General features: G+C 51.8%; 2 protein-coding genes and 1 pseudogene across 2 annotated transcripts; 2 read left to right on the top strand and 1 right to left on the bottom strand.

Annotated features, from left to right (window-relative positions):
• The first annotated feature begins 1,631 nt into the window (after positions 1-1,631).
• LOC100825806 (protein MIZU-KUSSEI 1) lies at positions 1,632-3,367 on the top strand. The gene has a single exon (XM_014897990.2). The coding sequence runs from the start codon at positions 1,788-1,790 to the stop codon at positions 3,021-3,023; it is 1,236 nt and encodes a 411-aa protein (XP_014753476.2). The 5' UTR covers positions 1,632-1,787; the 3' UTR covers positions 3,024-3,367.
• A 157-nt stretch (positions 3,368-3,524) lies between these two features.
• LOC100830410 (sulfoquinovosidase) lies at positions 3,525-7,821 on the bottom strand. Its single transcript, XM_003566803.4, has 5 exons — positions 6,627-7,821; positions 5,729-5,861; positions 5,103-5,318; positions 4,853-5,008; positions 3,525-4,763 (listed from the first exon to the last, which is right to left on the bottom strand). Exons 1-5 carry the CDS (start codon positions 7,679-7,681, stop codon positions 3,609-3,611), a joined length of 2,715 nt encoding a protein of 904 aa, XP_003566851.3. The 5' UTR covers positions 7,682-7,821; the 3' UTR covers positions 3,525-3,608.
• A 5,681-nt stretch (positions 7,822-13,502) lies between these two features.
• On the top strand, positions 13,503-15,621 carry LOC100825499 (annotated as a pseudogene).
• The last annotated feature ends 172 nt before the right edge of the window (positions 15,622-15,793 follow it).

The following is a 15,793-nucleotide window of genomic DNA, read 5'->3' as shown; positions in this document are numbered from 1 at the left end:
AAACCGGCAATGCTACGATACTATTTTTTTGACGAAAAATGCTACTCCCTCCGTCCAGCAAAAGATGTCTAAGTTTGTCAAAATTTGGATGTATCTAGACATGACTTAGTGTATACATGCATTCAAATTTGGTCAAACCTGAGACATCCTTTGTTAGACGGCGGGAATACGATATTATTTGCGCTAGGAAATAACCACCGGACTCAACAATCGATTCCTAGAAGTCAAATTCAGACCAAGGATGTTTGGTTTGATTCCACAAATGTCTTACCAAAAATTTGGTTGAGGATTTGTTTAGTCATGAGTTGGCAAATTTTTGGTCAAAATTATGAACTAAAGTTAGTAGTGAGGTTTCGGCTTGCCAAATAGTTGTCTCTCATCCAAACAAGAACCAAATCATGTTTGACCACCATCCAAACAAGAACTAGACTGAAATACGTGCAACAGCGTAACAGAACTTTTCTAATTAAATAATTAGACTCATACAAGGTTATCCTAACACTATCTAACACCTTTTTCAAGAAGAAGAAGCCTGCATTCTTAGATAATGTTGTTCTAATACTAATTAGACTCATAAAAGAGGATTGCATGGAGGTGGAGATGGCATCGAACGACATGGTCATACCGTCCTTCAACCTCGGTGGATCAAAAGTCGCCGCTAACACCTCATCCTTCTCTTTCGCTTCCGCTTTCTTATCACGGAGAGCAACTAGAGGGGAAGAGGGGGGGGTGACTCGAAGCTACCTAGAGGTTGTCACTTGGGATAGATGGCTTTACTTGGGGGCTAGCGTTAGGAATTTGGTTGAGAATGGGGAATTGTGAGGGTTCAGACTAGGAGTAGAGATTGTGTAGGCATGGACCGTGGGAGAGAAATAAGGGGGTTTTAGAAGAGGGTAAACACAAGCTAAGACCCTCCTTGATAGTTTCACGAGGGGCACATCGACGGAATTAAGTTGTGAAACGCGATTTGTACTCAAAGTGTCGTTCACCAAGTTTAGCGTTTCAGTTTCAATGTTTTCAACCTTTATCAATTCTCGTCATCTTCGACCACATATTCAGCATCGAGAGATGGAGAGGAACCACATACCGGTGTCTCGCAAGTAGTTTACGTACCTCCTTTGTGAATTTTTGTGTACTTGGCGATAGCGTCCTGGTGCTGAAGGTGACGACTTGTGAAAATAATGGTCTCCCGACTCCTTTAGTCAAACTTTGTGCAGGTTTGATCTTTTGCATTTTCATACCAGACATGTAGAGATATCCAGATACAGATGACGGATCTAACGATTTTGACTTTGAAGAATCTTGTTATAACTTTAGTTGTATCCAAGATCTTAGTTGTCGGTTTTTGTTTCAGTTTATTCAGTCTTTTCTACTCTGTTTATCGAATCAATAAAGCCAGAAGATGACACTACGTTCATTCAGATGCCTCTCATGTCACATTGTCGGCTCAAACTAATTCCCACCTTTAGATTAGAAGGTAGTCGCAACACTGAACCACGTAACATCACAAGAAGGCAACAAGCAACATGAGGGAAAAGTACATGAGCAACAAAACACCATTGCCAAAGAACCTAAGAACACTACACCGCAGCGTCCAAAACAGGATTAGCAAAGGGAACACGATTCGGAGCAATATTCTTCAAAAAATTTCAAAGAGATGAAAACATTCAGCTCATTTCACGAGAATAATAATAATCGAACAGAATTCATCAATGAACATCTTATGTCAACCGAACCGACAAGGAAGATAACCAAAATAATAATAAATCGGAGCAAGTTCATCAAAGATGAAAAAAAAGACGACTCGAACGCCTGAACATCCCATGCCCAACTCTTCACCTGAGTTCCTCAGCCGGCGTCTCCATATCGTGGCCAGCTCGAGCTCGGCGCACTCCTTGGTCGTGCTGATCCAGGTCCATGCCGCTGCAGCTCCTCTGTTTTACAGGCAGCGCCCTTCCTGTTTTCAAGCAGCACCAGGCGTTGGCGCCAGAGCCCAACGCCCGCGCGCGTGCTATTCAAGGCGTCCCTTCCCCAACCGCACGTCTCTTTTCCTCCTCCGGACTCCCACATGCCCGCGCCCATCGCCGCCACGGAGCCCGCAACATCCCCTCCCCCCGCACGACGCCCGCCGCCGCGCTGCCCACGGCAGCGCCGACGACCGCCACATGACACAGCCTCCCCGACGACCCACCGAGCCGGCCAGCTTCCTCGGCGCCACGTCCATCCCGAGCCAGCGCTCCGACTCGGCCACCGCCGACAACGTCCCCATCTTCGGCCGGTACCCGCCTCCCCCGCCGCCGCCGCAGAAGCAGCACTCGCACTCGAGCTCCAATGGTGGGAGCGGCAGGCACCACCGGTCGCGCCCGGCCAGGCTCATGCGCTCCGTGCGCGCCGCGTTCCGCTCCTTCCCGCTCCTCCCGGCGCCGTCCTGCCGCGGCCTCCCCTCGCTGCCGCACCTCCCCGGCAGCATCGTCAGGAGCCACTTCCAGTTCCACGGCTCCACGCGCACCACGGGGACGCTCTACGGCCACCGCAGGTCCCGCATCACCATCGCCTTCCACGACAGCCCCGGGAGCCCCCCCGTGCTGCTGCTGGACATGGGCGTGCCCACGGCCAAGTTCATCCAGGACGTCAGCGCCGCCGGCATGGTGCGCGTCACGCTCGAGTGCGACCGGCAGAAGCAGCAGCAGCAGTACTCCGGGGGCGGCGAGGAGGCGCCGCGGAGGCAGCTGCTGGAGGAGCCGTCGTGGGCGGCGGAGGTGAACGGCGAGAGCGTCGGGTGCGCGTCGCGCAGGGAGCCCACGGAGGCGGACGAGCGGGTCATGCGGATGCTGCACGCCACGTCCATGGGCGCCGGCGTGCTCCCGGACGACATGGCCGACCAGTCCAACGGAGAGCTCACCTACATGCGCGCAAACTTCGACCGCGTCGTGGGCTCCAAGGACGCCGAGACCTACTACATGCACAACCCGGAGGGATCCGCCACCGGCCCGGAGCTCACCATCTTCTTCGTTAGGAATTGATTGATTAGCTCTCTCTCCTTTAAAAATCACTCTGTTCTTTGTCCTTCGATTAATTGTGACAATCTTCTTCCCACCATTCCCTGTTCATTCGCATGTGTGTATATAGATTATAATCCTAGATCAATCGTTTTAAATGAAGAAGAAAATTGTAGGGAAGTTCCATGCTTATTTTAAATTTGGTAGTCATAGATTCTGTTTGGGAAAATTCGTATGCTTACTAGGGAAGAAATTTCTGTTTGGGAAAATTGTAGGGAAGTGTGTACTCTGATAATTCTATCCTCTTGTTCGTCAAAAAAAAAAATCCTCTCTTCTGTTCTGCCCCTTGCGCACTCCCAACTTTTATCCCCTCTCTTCTCTCCCGATGCTCGGTACCATGGCCGATATCCCCACCACCGCCATTCATCAACACCGTCACACAATCTCCCGTTGATCCTCTTCTACCAATTGTTCATTCCACAATGGTGCCTTCTTTCTCATATCCGTAGTTGTTAGCTTTGTCCAGGTGGAGAAGGAGGGTATTGTGTAATCAATCGAGGCGGCCAAAGACAGGGCTCAAATTCGATGTTTTCACTTTACACTCCGCGGTTAAACTACCTTGAGATCTCTCAAATTGCTTACAAACCTTTCCCCAACGGGCGACCCGACCCTGACAAACACGGCCGGGTAACCCACTTCGGCCCCGACCTCGGCCTCGAACCCGTGCACCGCCCCAACACCACCATGTCCGTTGTTACCAAACTCTTGGCCGGTCCACACGTGCCTCCACGACGCCCCGTCCGACGCCGGGAAGTACGCTGCCACCGTCCTCCTGCCCTTGTCCAGCACGGGCACCACCAGCAACTCCGTCCCCACGAGGAACTGCTGGCACGTCATCCCCTGCACGCGGCGGTCCTCGGGATAGTAAAGGAACATGTGCCGCGCCACGGGGAGCCCCGTCTCCGCCGCCTCCTTCACGAGCCGGGCCCGGTAGAACTCCCAGGCCTTGTAGACCTTGGCGCAGCGCGCGAAGTGCGCCAGGGTGCGGGCGTTGGAGTAGAACTGGGCATTGGAGCCCGGCCTGTTCCCTTCGTGCGTGCGGAAGACGACGGTGAAGGCGTTGAGCTCCATCCACCGCATCAGGAGCTCCTCGCCCCGGCGGTAGCGCAGGAAAGGGGGCAGGTCGACGGTGCAGTAGCCCCCGGCGTCGCTGTGGTTGAGCGGGATCCCCGAGAGGCCGCCGCTGAGCAGGCCCACGACGCTGCTCTTGATGCCGTCGTTGGCCTGCCAGCTCACCATCTGGTCCCCTTCCCAGAACAGCATCGCCCACCGCGAGCTCTCCCTGAACCCCGCCCGCACGAAGAACACCAGCCCTTCTTCTTCTTCTTCTTCCTCCTCCGACGCCGTGCCATGATCGCCGGATGAATTCTTCTTCCACTCGTCGGCGAATTCGCGGTTGACGCGGGCCCAGAGCTCCGGGTACCGGTTGTGGGCGGCGACGGGGTCCTCCCCGGAGTGGAGCCGCGCGTCCAGAGGCAGGCCCTCGCCGAAGTCGGCCATCCAGCCGCTCACGCCGCTTTCCGCCATGCCGCGGAGGATGCCCTTGAACCAGGCGCACGCCGACGGGTTCGTGAAGTCCAGCATGGCCACGTCGAACGCCGTGTTGGGCATCATGTACGGCCCGCCGGACTCGTCCCGCACCAGGATCCCCAGCTCCTTGGCCTCCTCGAACAGGTGCCTCCTTGCGTTCGCCTTCCCACCCATCTGCGACAAACAAAAAACGCTTCCCGTCAGAATTAGAGCGGCGATGCTCATCTGCATCTGGATTCTGAACGGCGACCGATGGGGCGTACCGGGACGAGGCAGGGGTTGCAGTAGGTCATCGTCCTCACGCCGCCGCGCCGGAGATCGCGCACGAGATCGTTCCAGCCGGCGTAGTGATCGTCGTCGACCTCCCAGTTCCACCAGAGCTGCGACCCGATCGCCGTCTTCCTCTGCCCAACCCAATCCTGCAGCAGCAGCAATAAAACCCAAACGAATGTTCAGAATTGGTTCAGAATGCAGTGTTTTCTGGAAAGCTGGTTCTGGTTTCTTCAGACAGACCTGCAGCCAGAACGCGGAGACCGGGACGTCGTGGTCTCGCAGCTGGCTCCACACGCGGCGGACGGCGTCCGTGCCGCCCTGCATGCCAACCACCGCGCCGGAGGTGATCCATCGGGGAAGAACGGGCGGCCGTCCGGTCGATCCCGTGTAGCTCGTGATCAGCTCGGTCGGCGAGTGGCCCTGCAGTATTCGTCCCCGAACCGAATTCCCGTAAACCTGAAAAGTAAAGCATGGCACTGCCGAATAAGCTCAACTGTACCCTTCATCCTTGGAGAAATGGAGTTATCTCCCTCTTTTCAAATTATAAAGTGCTCTCGAATTTCTAGATTCGACTTTATCATCAGTTAAAAAATTAATATATCAGTTACCCATGAAAAGCAATACAAATCCAAGTCAGTTATTTCTGGACAGAGCGAGTATATAGTTGAAAATCACTTTTGAATATGAATTCGTCGGTATAATTTTTGTGACATATAACTCATGTTTTATTGGTCGAATTTCTCGTCAAAAGTAAACCTCGAAACGTGTGAACATCTTATAATTTGAAAATAAGCTTGTAATGAAATTATTAGAACTCTGCCCAAGCTGATTAGAGACGCATGTAGGCTGAAGGATGGAATAGCTACCTGAATCTGCACTCTATCAGGTTTCGTGAGGTCAAATATGGAGTAATCATATCCCTCCAGGTACAAGGACCTCATCTTGGAGGTCATGTAGAAGGGAGATGGAGCATACGTGGTGCTCCAGTTTCCTCCCGACCTACAGAAAGCCATCAAGAATTGAAGAACACACCATAGCAATAGCATCTCAGAATCAAAGCATTAAATCGTGATCAATTTTCACATCAGCGCCACAAGTTCTTCTCGTACGGTGAAGATTGGTTATATAAACAATTTCTTCTCTAGCTTTGGAGTTCCAAGCACACAACATGCAAAAGAAAACTGTGGCGCAAGTAGACATAGTGTCACTGTCTCTACGAGTACACAGTATACACACTACCAACCAGCTCTATAAGCTCCTCGAATAATTCAGTTGGTTACGCTAGATGTCATTGTAGTCTTAAATACTTGTACGTATCAATCTCGTCAATGCTTGTCAGTGGCAACAGTGAGATAACAAGATAAGTTCCAATTCATGCCCAAACTCAGCAGCAGAGTCTGGCACTTGCCAACAAATTAGTTCACCTCCGTTTCATAATTCTTGTCTCAAATTTATCTAAAAATGAATTCTTGTCTCAAATTTGTCTAAAAATGGATGTATCTATTTCTAAAAAGTGCCTATATACATGTAAGATTTCGACAAGAATTATGGAATATTGATCAGAGTTTTGCTGGTGAAGGGAAGCAAAGAGACTGTCCGATCATGAGGAGAACTCCACGAGCTTGTGTAAACATGAACTGCTTGATGTTGGATAAAAATTGACTGCATGAAAATAATTTTTTATGTATTCGTTTGAAACATCCTTTATACCGTAGTGCATTCTAGGAGTAAAGATCCTATTGGGGAAATTATTGCTGTATTAACCTGTAGCTGAGGAGATTGGCAGCAAAAGTGATGGGCTGGTCTCCCCTCCCGATCCCCTGCTCCTGCACAAGGACGGGCACCCTCTTCCCCTTGAACTCCATGCGGCTGAACTGCTCGCCGAAACCGTAGAACCTCTCGTCGCGCTCGCTCGCGTACGTCAGGAACACCCGGTTGAACTCCTCCGGCGCCCGCGCCTCCTCTTCATCCTCTTTCTTCAGCCGCGGCAGGAGTGCCGAGAGCTCCTCCTCCCGGACCGGGAACCCGGAGGAGAGCTTCTTCTTCCTGCCGCTGTTCCTCTGGACGCGCCCCGCCAGGTGCAGGCGGAGGCGCAGGCTGGTCCGTTGGGGCCTTGCAGTCGACCCGCCCGCCGGCGGTGGACTCGAAGGATCCGCCGCGTGACCGCAGCTCCATTGGTAGTCGGCGATCTTGACGCCGAACGCCACCTGCGTGTTGTTCTTCTCCTCTAGGAGGAACCAATACCGCGCCGAGAAGATCGGCTGCCCCGCGCGAATCCTGGCGCGCAGGCCGCAGCAGCACGACGACGCGGGGCCCGCCTTCCTCGCGGACACGACCCCGGTGATCAGGAGCACCGGGAACCGCGTCTCTTCGGACGCCTGGAACGCGGCGGCGCGCAGGAGGTCGGCGTCGCAGCGGTACAAGGCCCTGATCCTGTCGACGGTCTGGCGGTCCGGGACGAGGCGGGCGCGCCCGTCGCGGAGCGCGAAGGATCCGCGGCACTCGTCGGCCTCGGTGACGGCGGAGGCCGCGGAGACGAACGCGACGCCAGGGATGGTCTCCCACATCACGGACGAGGAGACATGGATGCCTGCCAGCGACACCGCCCCGCCGTGCGAGGGGTCCCAGCGGAGGCGGAACCGGGACCCGACGGGGTGATCGTGGGCCTGGGCGAGCTTGGCGGAGGACGGGGCGAAGGAGAGCGGCGGCGCGGCGTCGCCGTACTGGCGGAAGGCGGCGGCCGGGACGGCGCGCGGGAAGGGGTTGTTGAGTCGCGCGTTGTGCTTCTTCGTGGTCTTGGGATGCGCCGGCGACGCCATGTCGATCGACGGCGGTGGGGCCTGGGGAGAGAAGAACGGAAGGGGAGCTCGCCTCGCCTCGCGCGCGGATGCTCTGCTCGGTGACGAGACGAGCCCGCCATTGGGTGAAATAGATTCTGGAATGAGGGGAGATGGGGACGGGACGACGGGCCCGGACTGCACGCGGGCGTTTTTTGACCGGCATACTGTTCCACAAATCCACCGGCGTAAAACGTCAAAATAAGACTGAGCGAGTATTCTTCTGGGACATTACGGCAGAAGCAAGAGTAGAAAAAAATACATTAGAAACTGAATTTGCATAATTGTAGTAAACCTGATATAAAACGACGATGAAAACAATGTGAAACTAGTATAAAATGCAGCAGGAAAACAATATCATATATACGAGTAACATTTTCACTATTCAGTAGTGATTTGGTCTTGAAGTTTTCGTCAAAACGAACATGTGGTTGAAAACGGATTTTGGTTGGGACGTGTCATCTGAGTGAGTGACATTTTAACGTTTTAAAATTGATTTGTGCATCCTCTAAAAACTGAGCTCTTCTACGGTGCCCCATAATTAATTTGGACCGTTCATATTTTAGATCTAAGGGCTCGGATTTGTCAATACTTCCTAATACTCCAATTAAGGAGTGTGGAGTAGTAGGGTGGAGTAATCAGAAGTAACGGCAAAGATGTAATTTCGTCAGGAAAAAAAAAATCCCCAAACCACACGCAGACGACACCGGAGGCCACCTGTGAAGGCGAAGGCGGGGGCCGCGCGCGGCAAGGACGGCGGCGGCCGCGCGCCGGGCAAGGACGGTGGCGGCAAGGCAATATTTCTGAAATTATTTTTATCCATGCGAAAATGTGAAAAGACAAAAATGCCCATGTGTAATACTCCGTTTAATCCTGCTGGAGTAACAGGTACGGGAGAATTTGCCCTAAAAACTACACGTGTGTGAGGAGATCTTGTGACAAAAACTTGCCACAATTAGGTGGTAGGAGCGTGGAGAAATAAGACCAAAAGAGGAAAATGTTTAGTCTAAAGTTTTAGGGGAAATGGTTACCCGCTAGTATTCCACTTGTTTTGAACAGATGGATTTATCGAGGTGGTCAAGCACGAAAGTTCGGACATAGCACAAAGATAGAACATTTTATAAAAAGAAAACTGGGATACTAATAGATACTAGCAGGTGTGCCCGTGCGTTGCTACGGAACCCGGTGGCTGGAATCAGCTGCAAGGGGGTGCGCAGGTGGTTGGCGAAGGCTAGGAAGGTCGGGACGCTTAGGGCGCTGGGGGATGCGGTCATGCGGCTGCACCGAGTTGCGAGGTCTAGTGAGGAGTTGACGCGGCGGGCATAATGGAGCAAGCAGCTCATGGCGCCGTCAAGGTCGGCCGTCTCCCACGAGTCCGACGGCTGGCGGCAGTGGAGGTGGTGGGAGAACAGGTGAAGCGGGTGGCAACGTGACGGCTTTGCTCGGAGTATTGTGGCGTCGGTTGGCATCGGTTGTAAGACGGAGGAGGAGAAATCGGACTGGGGGTAGAGGGGGAGGCTCAGGCATGGGCCCGCGCAGGCGCGGTGGCGTCGGTCGTAAGGTGGAGGAGGAGAAATCGTGAATAAGACGGGAAGGAGAGAAAATAACGGGAAGTGGCATATTTGTTGTAACTAACAAAAAGCCCCGTGCGTTGTTACGGAAGAAAAGAAATTGAAAAACATGCTAGCTTAAGTTTTTAAAAGTGGTGTCTTTTGCACGTAGCTACGTATTGAGAGCAACTCTAGCAGTTACCGTAAAACGTTAATTCAGTCTACCGAAAACGCCTTTGCGATATAATTTCATATTTTATAATTTTTAGCCCATATGAAAATTATGTTTGCCCCGACGAGATGCTGCTCTCCCTTCGCTCCATCACGCATCTATGCAATGCCATGCCACATATATTGGGCCTGTTTCAACCATCATCGATTAGTCATATGATCAAGTCCAATCGGGTCAAAAAATAGATCCAGGAAAATGGTAAAACTAAAATCATATACGGAGGGGAATTAAATCAATGGAATTTTCAGAGCAGATCCATGTCCTAATTATATTTAGAAAGCATGGTTTGCATGTACCATCAATTAGGCCAAGATTTCAGCAAAAATAAAGAAAAAATAGAGAGAAGCGTCGGTAGGAGCAGCGCCGGAACGCCCGCTTGGGAGCAGCAGCTGCTGCGGCGTCACTGGAGGAAGGCGCCCGCGCTACCGCCATGCCTATCTCCGCCACCGCGCATCGGATCCGCAGCCGCGGCGTGCCGACGACCAGCTAAGGAGGCGCCCGACCGACCCGCCGAGGAGCGGGCGCCACGGAGGATCTTGACGACGCAGGCTGGACGAAGGAGCGGCACTGTTGTCTTCCTCACGCGGATCCTCGTCACTAGGATCTGGCCGTCAACGGGACCCGGGCGCTTCGCAACTGGCAGCGTGTTGTTCTACGCCTCCACCTAGTCGTCGAACGCCACCCGGCCTCTCCCGATCTTCTGCAGCACTGCCGTCGCGCCTCCGTCTTCAGACTGCAGCGCCGCTGCCGAGCTCCACCTACCTCACTCGCGGGTCGCCCTGTCTCTGCCAGAATACACCGTCGATCTCCTCCACAGACTACAGCCACCCGTCCAGATAGATGAAGAGGGAAGGGGGCAGGGGCTCGGTGTCCTTGGTCCAGATCGGGAGCACCGGAGGAGCGAAGAGGGCAGGGGGCGCTGGGCCGCCAGATGCCCAGTTCGAGTCTCCTCGGGACTCGGGAGGAGGAGACGAGGCAGGGGATGAGGAGAAGGGAGTGGTCGCGCGGGCCAGATCGGTAGTAGAGAGACCGGAGAAGGACTGGAGAGAGGACGGCGCGGTGGGGGAGAGCAGTGGCGGCGGCGACATGGAGAACGAGCGAGGATGGCGATGAAGGGAGGAGTCGGACTTCGTGGAGGAGGCGGATCGAGCGGTGCGAGGAAGAAGAGTTCGGGGGGGATGAATCGAGGGGATAGGTGCGAGAGGGAAGGGGACAGGGGTCGGGCCGTGTGCCCGCGCGTTGCTACGGGTCAACAAAATCACAAATTATTTATTTTTATTTTCCATGTAGGCAACTCATTGCGCCGTCGAGGTCGGCATGCGGGTGTGGTGGCGTCGGTTGTAAGACGGAGTAGGAGAAATCGTGAAAAAAACTGGAAGAAAAAAAAATAACAGGCAATGACATATTGGTTGTAATTTTAACGAAGTTAACCAACGACCGTACAATCATCATCAACTCCAATTTAATAGATAATAATAGATTTTAATAAAATTGACCTACCGCGTCCGTGACAATCACCACCAATTCCAATTTAATAAATGGTATAATAGATATACGCTAGCATGTCAATGTCATGAATTTTTTTCGTGACTTTCAAATATAAATTCTTTACGAGCTACTACCTCCATTGGTAACTATAAGATATTTTAACTTTGTTCTAATTAAGTCAAACCTTTAAAATTTTGACCACCTTTATGGAAAATGTAATGACATCTGCAATATCAAATAACTATACTATAGAGTCATATATCTTAATATATTTAACTATTTCAGAACTAAAAATGTTGATAATTTTTTATACTCCGTATAAACTTTATCAAACTTAAAGAAGTTTAACTCAGTGCAAAATTAGAACCATCTTATATCTAGGAGCAGGAGTAGTGTATACACCTAAACTCATGTGTCCCGTAATATGACCCTGTATATACCGATCGAAATTTAAACGAGGAAAATAGAGAATTGGTTAGAATCTTGACTTGTAAAACTAATCCAGTCACTGTGCATTATCCGCTGCTATCTCAACATAATCCTTCTACAATTTGCTAGCCATAGTGTTGTGGAAAAGTGTACATGTAGCCTCACTAGTCACTACGAACATCGACGTTGTTCTGGGAAGATACACTCGGTACAATACAACACGCGCGTACTAGAAATCAGGCCGTGTACGCTCAAGTCATGACGTAAGCTTTGGCAACATACGCACGAGCAGACTTGCGACTGATCGAATCAGCAACTTTTGTGTACTCTATTCTACGGATGGAACGACGAATGTAGCTCAAGACACGCCCATGTGCCGAGGCGGCCAGATACAATGAACCTGACAGCAGATCTTTCCATTTAAGGCGACATTATTGTGTGTGCCTGGTGTGCCAAACTGATGCATGGAAAACAACTTCTAAAGTACTCAATAATAAAATCACTGATTCATCAAACAAAATCGGTAATTTATATCTATTCACCAATTTTGCTAGCAGGGACTTTGTATTTCTATAGATTAATTGCACCGGAAACATCTAACCCAATCACAAGATATGTACAGTATAAAGTTTCTACTATTAAACAAGATTATCGTAATCAATCATAATACCAAAAACAAGTTTAGTCTTGTGGTTATATGTACTTTTACTATCCCGCTTATGTTCTTGAGCAGAACATATGATCTAGAACTATCATTTTCAGCATTAACACGGGCAGAAATAGAAGATTCAACGCTTTGTTCATGCCTCCAGTTTACTGTAAAAGGAGTGGAACATGTATACTTTCATGACGATATTTTACTGCCGATAAAAAATCATTGAATAAATTGTGAAAATACTATTCCCTCCGTTCCAAATTAATACCGAATTAATAGTTGAATATCTTATGAAGTTTAGAATTGATGGTGCTTTCTCTTAACTCTTCCCTTCTTGCCCCCGACAATTCATGCCGTGCAAAGCCAACTTATTGCTACTCATCTGCTCTCCGATTTTCATGAGTTTGCGTTCGAGCAAAGCTACCAGTAGGCATTAATGGCATTAGCCCGTTGTCTAATCATAATCTAACTATTATTTATTGTTATCTGCAAATTTATTCTTCTAGACAATGTGTGGAAAAACACGGACATTATGCTGACATATTTAAGGTCATAGTTCTAGTTTTGATCCCTTAATTATTGATCTAGCTTAGTTTACGTTCTTAAAATCTCAAATCGGAGAACTTTGGCACTTTACTTTTTAAGTCTAACATCCCTAAAAGAAAAGTTTGGCACTTTATTACTTTTTAAGTTTAACATCCCTAAAAGAAAAGTTTGGCACTTTATTACTTTTTAAGTTTAAACATCCCTAAAAGAAAAGTTTTAACACAAGGCAGAGTTGGCAATGACCTCAACCAAATGATTTTTTTTTTGCGGGTGACTCAACCAAATGAATTAATACTAGCTTGTAACGCGAACTTTGCTGTGCCATCAGCAGATGCCGTTTTCATGTCGCGTTTATATGCTTCAAGAAAGGAAAGCTTTACGGCATGTTAAGCAACACCGACATAGATCAAACGTCTAGGCTACACACAAATGACAATACAGAATAGATATTTTGAATATCTTGAAAATGGCAATTTTGAAAACTCTCATTCATAACCATTAGATCCTAAATAAATGAATGAGATTAAATATGGAACTCCTAATCACTTAAATGCATTTTATGATTTGGTTATCATTGGAAACCGAACGAGGCCTAATGAAGTCTCTCTAAAGATAACTTTTAGATATTATGTTTAAGGCTGCGTTTGGCATTGCGGCGAATTCTCATAATCTCTTTTTCTCACCTGTTTTTCACTATTTTCGTGTTTGGATAACCAATTTTCTTCTTCTTTCGTGTGTATTTTTTTATGACAGATTATAAAATAAGTTCAGTGCAACGCAATTCAGCAATGCCAACCTGAGCCTAAGTTGGGTTTCTGAAATTGTATCTTTAGAAAGTTATTGATGCGCGGATCGTGCCAACTTCCACGCAAGCACAGGCACGGATTGTGCCAACTTCCGATTACGCAAGCACGGGATTCGGTTTCCATATGTCGTGTGCACTAGGCCAGGCTATAACGCATATCCTTCTGGGTAGTTTTTGAAAAATAATTACTATCAATCAGGCTTAATGCAATCGATCAAACCCTAGCTAATCTATCTACCCATGTCGTACAAGATGGTTCGTGCCGCCGCGCCGCCGGCGGCAGCCGTGTACACTGACGACGACGGGCCGTTGGAGAACCGGACCGCCCTGGCGCAGGCACCGGCGGCAACCAACAACGGTGGTGGCCTGGTCCTCAAGACGCAGTGCGAGTTCCCGGCGCTCGGGAGGAGCGCGTGGCGGGACAAGTTCGCGGTGCTCGTTTACGCCAAAGCGCCAGGCGACGTGGCGCGCGCACAGGTCGACCTTCGTTACCGTGCTGGACGTCAGCGGCAGCATGGAAGGCCCCAAGCTGGCGCTGCTGAAGCAGGCCATGGGCTTCGTCATCGACCAGCTCGGCCCATCCGACCGCCTCTCCGTGGTGACCTTCTCGTCCGCCGCCCGCCGCCTGACCGGCCTCGCGCTCATGTCGAACGCAGGCAAAGCCGCGGCCAAGGCCGCCGTGGAGTCCCTTGTCGCGGGCGGCGGCACGAGGATCGGCGAGGGCCTCCGCGTGGCCGCCCATGTGCTCGGCGGGCGACGCCGCAAGAACGCCGTCCCCAGCGTCATCCTGCTGTCCGACGGCAGGGACGCCACGCTGGTCAACAAACCGCGGCTAACTACCACGCGAGGAGCCTCGTGCCGCCTTCGTTCGGCGGCGCCCAGATCCACACTTTCGGGTTCGGCGGAGACCACGACGCGGCCGCGATGCACGCGGTGGCCGAGGCCACGGGCGGCACCTTCTCCTTCGTGGAGAACCAGGCGGCGATCCAGGACTCGTTCGCGCAGTGCGTGGGCGGCCTGCTCTCCGTGGCCGTGCGGGAAGCGCGCATCGCCGTGAGGTGCCTGCACCGGGGCGTGCGCTTACAGGAGATCAAGTCGGGCGGCTACCGCAGCGAAGTGCACGACGACGGCCGTGCCGGCTCGATCGACGTCGGCAACCTAGCTCTACGAGGACGAGGAGAGGCGCTTCCTGGCGCTCGTGTACGTGCCGAGAGCCCGAGACGCGGAGCATGTCACCCGGCTGCTCAAAGTGAGCTGCACCTACCGAGACGCGGGAGCCAACGGTAGCCAGGCGGCCCACGTCGTCTCCGCGCCGGCCGCGGCGATCGAGAGGCCGTTTGAGCTGGCCGACATGCCGCCCCCGTGCATGGACGTGGAGCGGGAGCGCGTCCGCCTAGCGGCGACACGAGACATCGCGGCGACACGGGCGGCCGCTGACGGCGGACAGCACGCGGGCGCCGCGAAGATACTCGACTCCCGGCTGGTTGCCGTGGAGCGGTCGGCGCCAGGGCTGGCCGCCGACCCTGCGTGCGAGGCGCTCAAGGAGGAGCTGCGCGACCTGAGCGCTCGGGTGGGCGACCGGCACGAGTACCGGCAGACGGGGCGCGCGTGCCTGCTGGCCGGCATGAGCTCGCACTCGCAGCAGCGCGCCTCGGCGGTGGAGCTGAAGTCCTCCACCTCGAGCAACCGCGCTCGCGCGTACCTGACTCCCAAGATGTAGGAGATGGTGAAGGTGTCTCGTGGCAGCAGGAAACGCACCAATGGCGAGCAGCCAGACGGCACGTCGAAGCAGATCAAGCAAGACCTCACCGAGAATTTCTGAGCCAGCGCCAGCGGATGGAAAACTCCGGGTTGATTAATGCCTTTTTATTTGGGAACTCTGAACCTTTGAACTTTTCATTCTGTACGGCTGTAGCTTCGTGAGCGGGGAAAAACACCACAGATCCTGCTCTGGTGATTTATGTGCTGATCATTAAGCGCCCACCCACACCACCACGTGCCAGGCAAGTCAGATCCTGCTCTGGTGATTTATGTGCTGATCATTAAGCGCCCACCCACACCACCACGTGCCAGGCAAGAGAAGGAATGGGAATGGGATTGGATTTGTTATTTTGTTACTTGTACAAATTATTTAGTTGTCCAAACAAACTCAGAATTTTATGAAAAATTGAAGGTGGTGTTAAGACGGAAAAATTCACCTTCAATAAAAGTTTCGAAAGGAGGTGACTACGGAGCGGCGCGCGAACGCCCTGACAGCCGTGCAGTCCGAAGTAGCCTGTACACCCCATGCATATGCCAGGTTACGCAGTTATGTTTATCGTGCAGTGGACCCCCTGGCACTTTACTAGCCATTTTTCTTTGGGCTTTGCATGAGTGCTTTGCATGCACC

This window comes from Brachypodium distachyon, chromosome 2 (assembly GCF_000005505.3).
Source record: "Brachypodium distachyon strain Bd21 chromosome 2, Brachypodium_distachyon_v3.0, whole genome shotgun sequence".
NCBI classification, from domain to species: domain Eukaryota; kingdom Viridiplantae; phylum Streptophyta; class Magnoliopsida; order Poales; family Poaceae; genus Brachypodium; species Brachypodium distachyon.
Note: the sequence above shows the minus strand (reverse complement) of the source record. Positions and strands in the feature narration are given on the sequence as shown.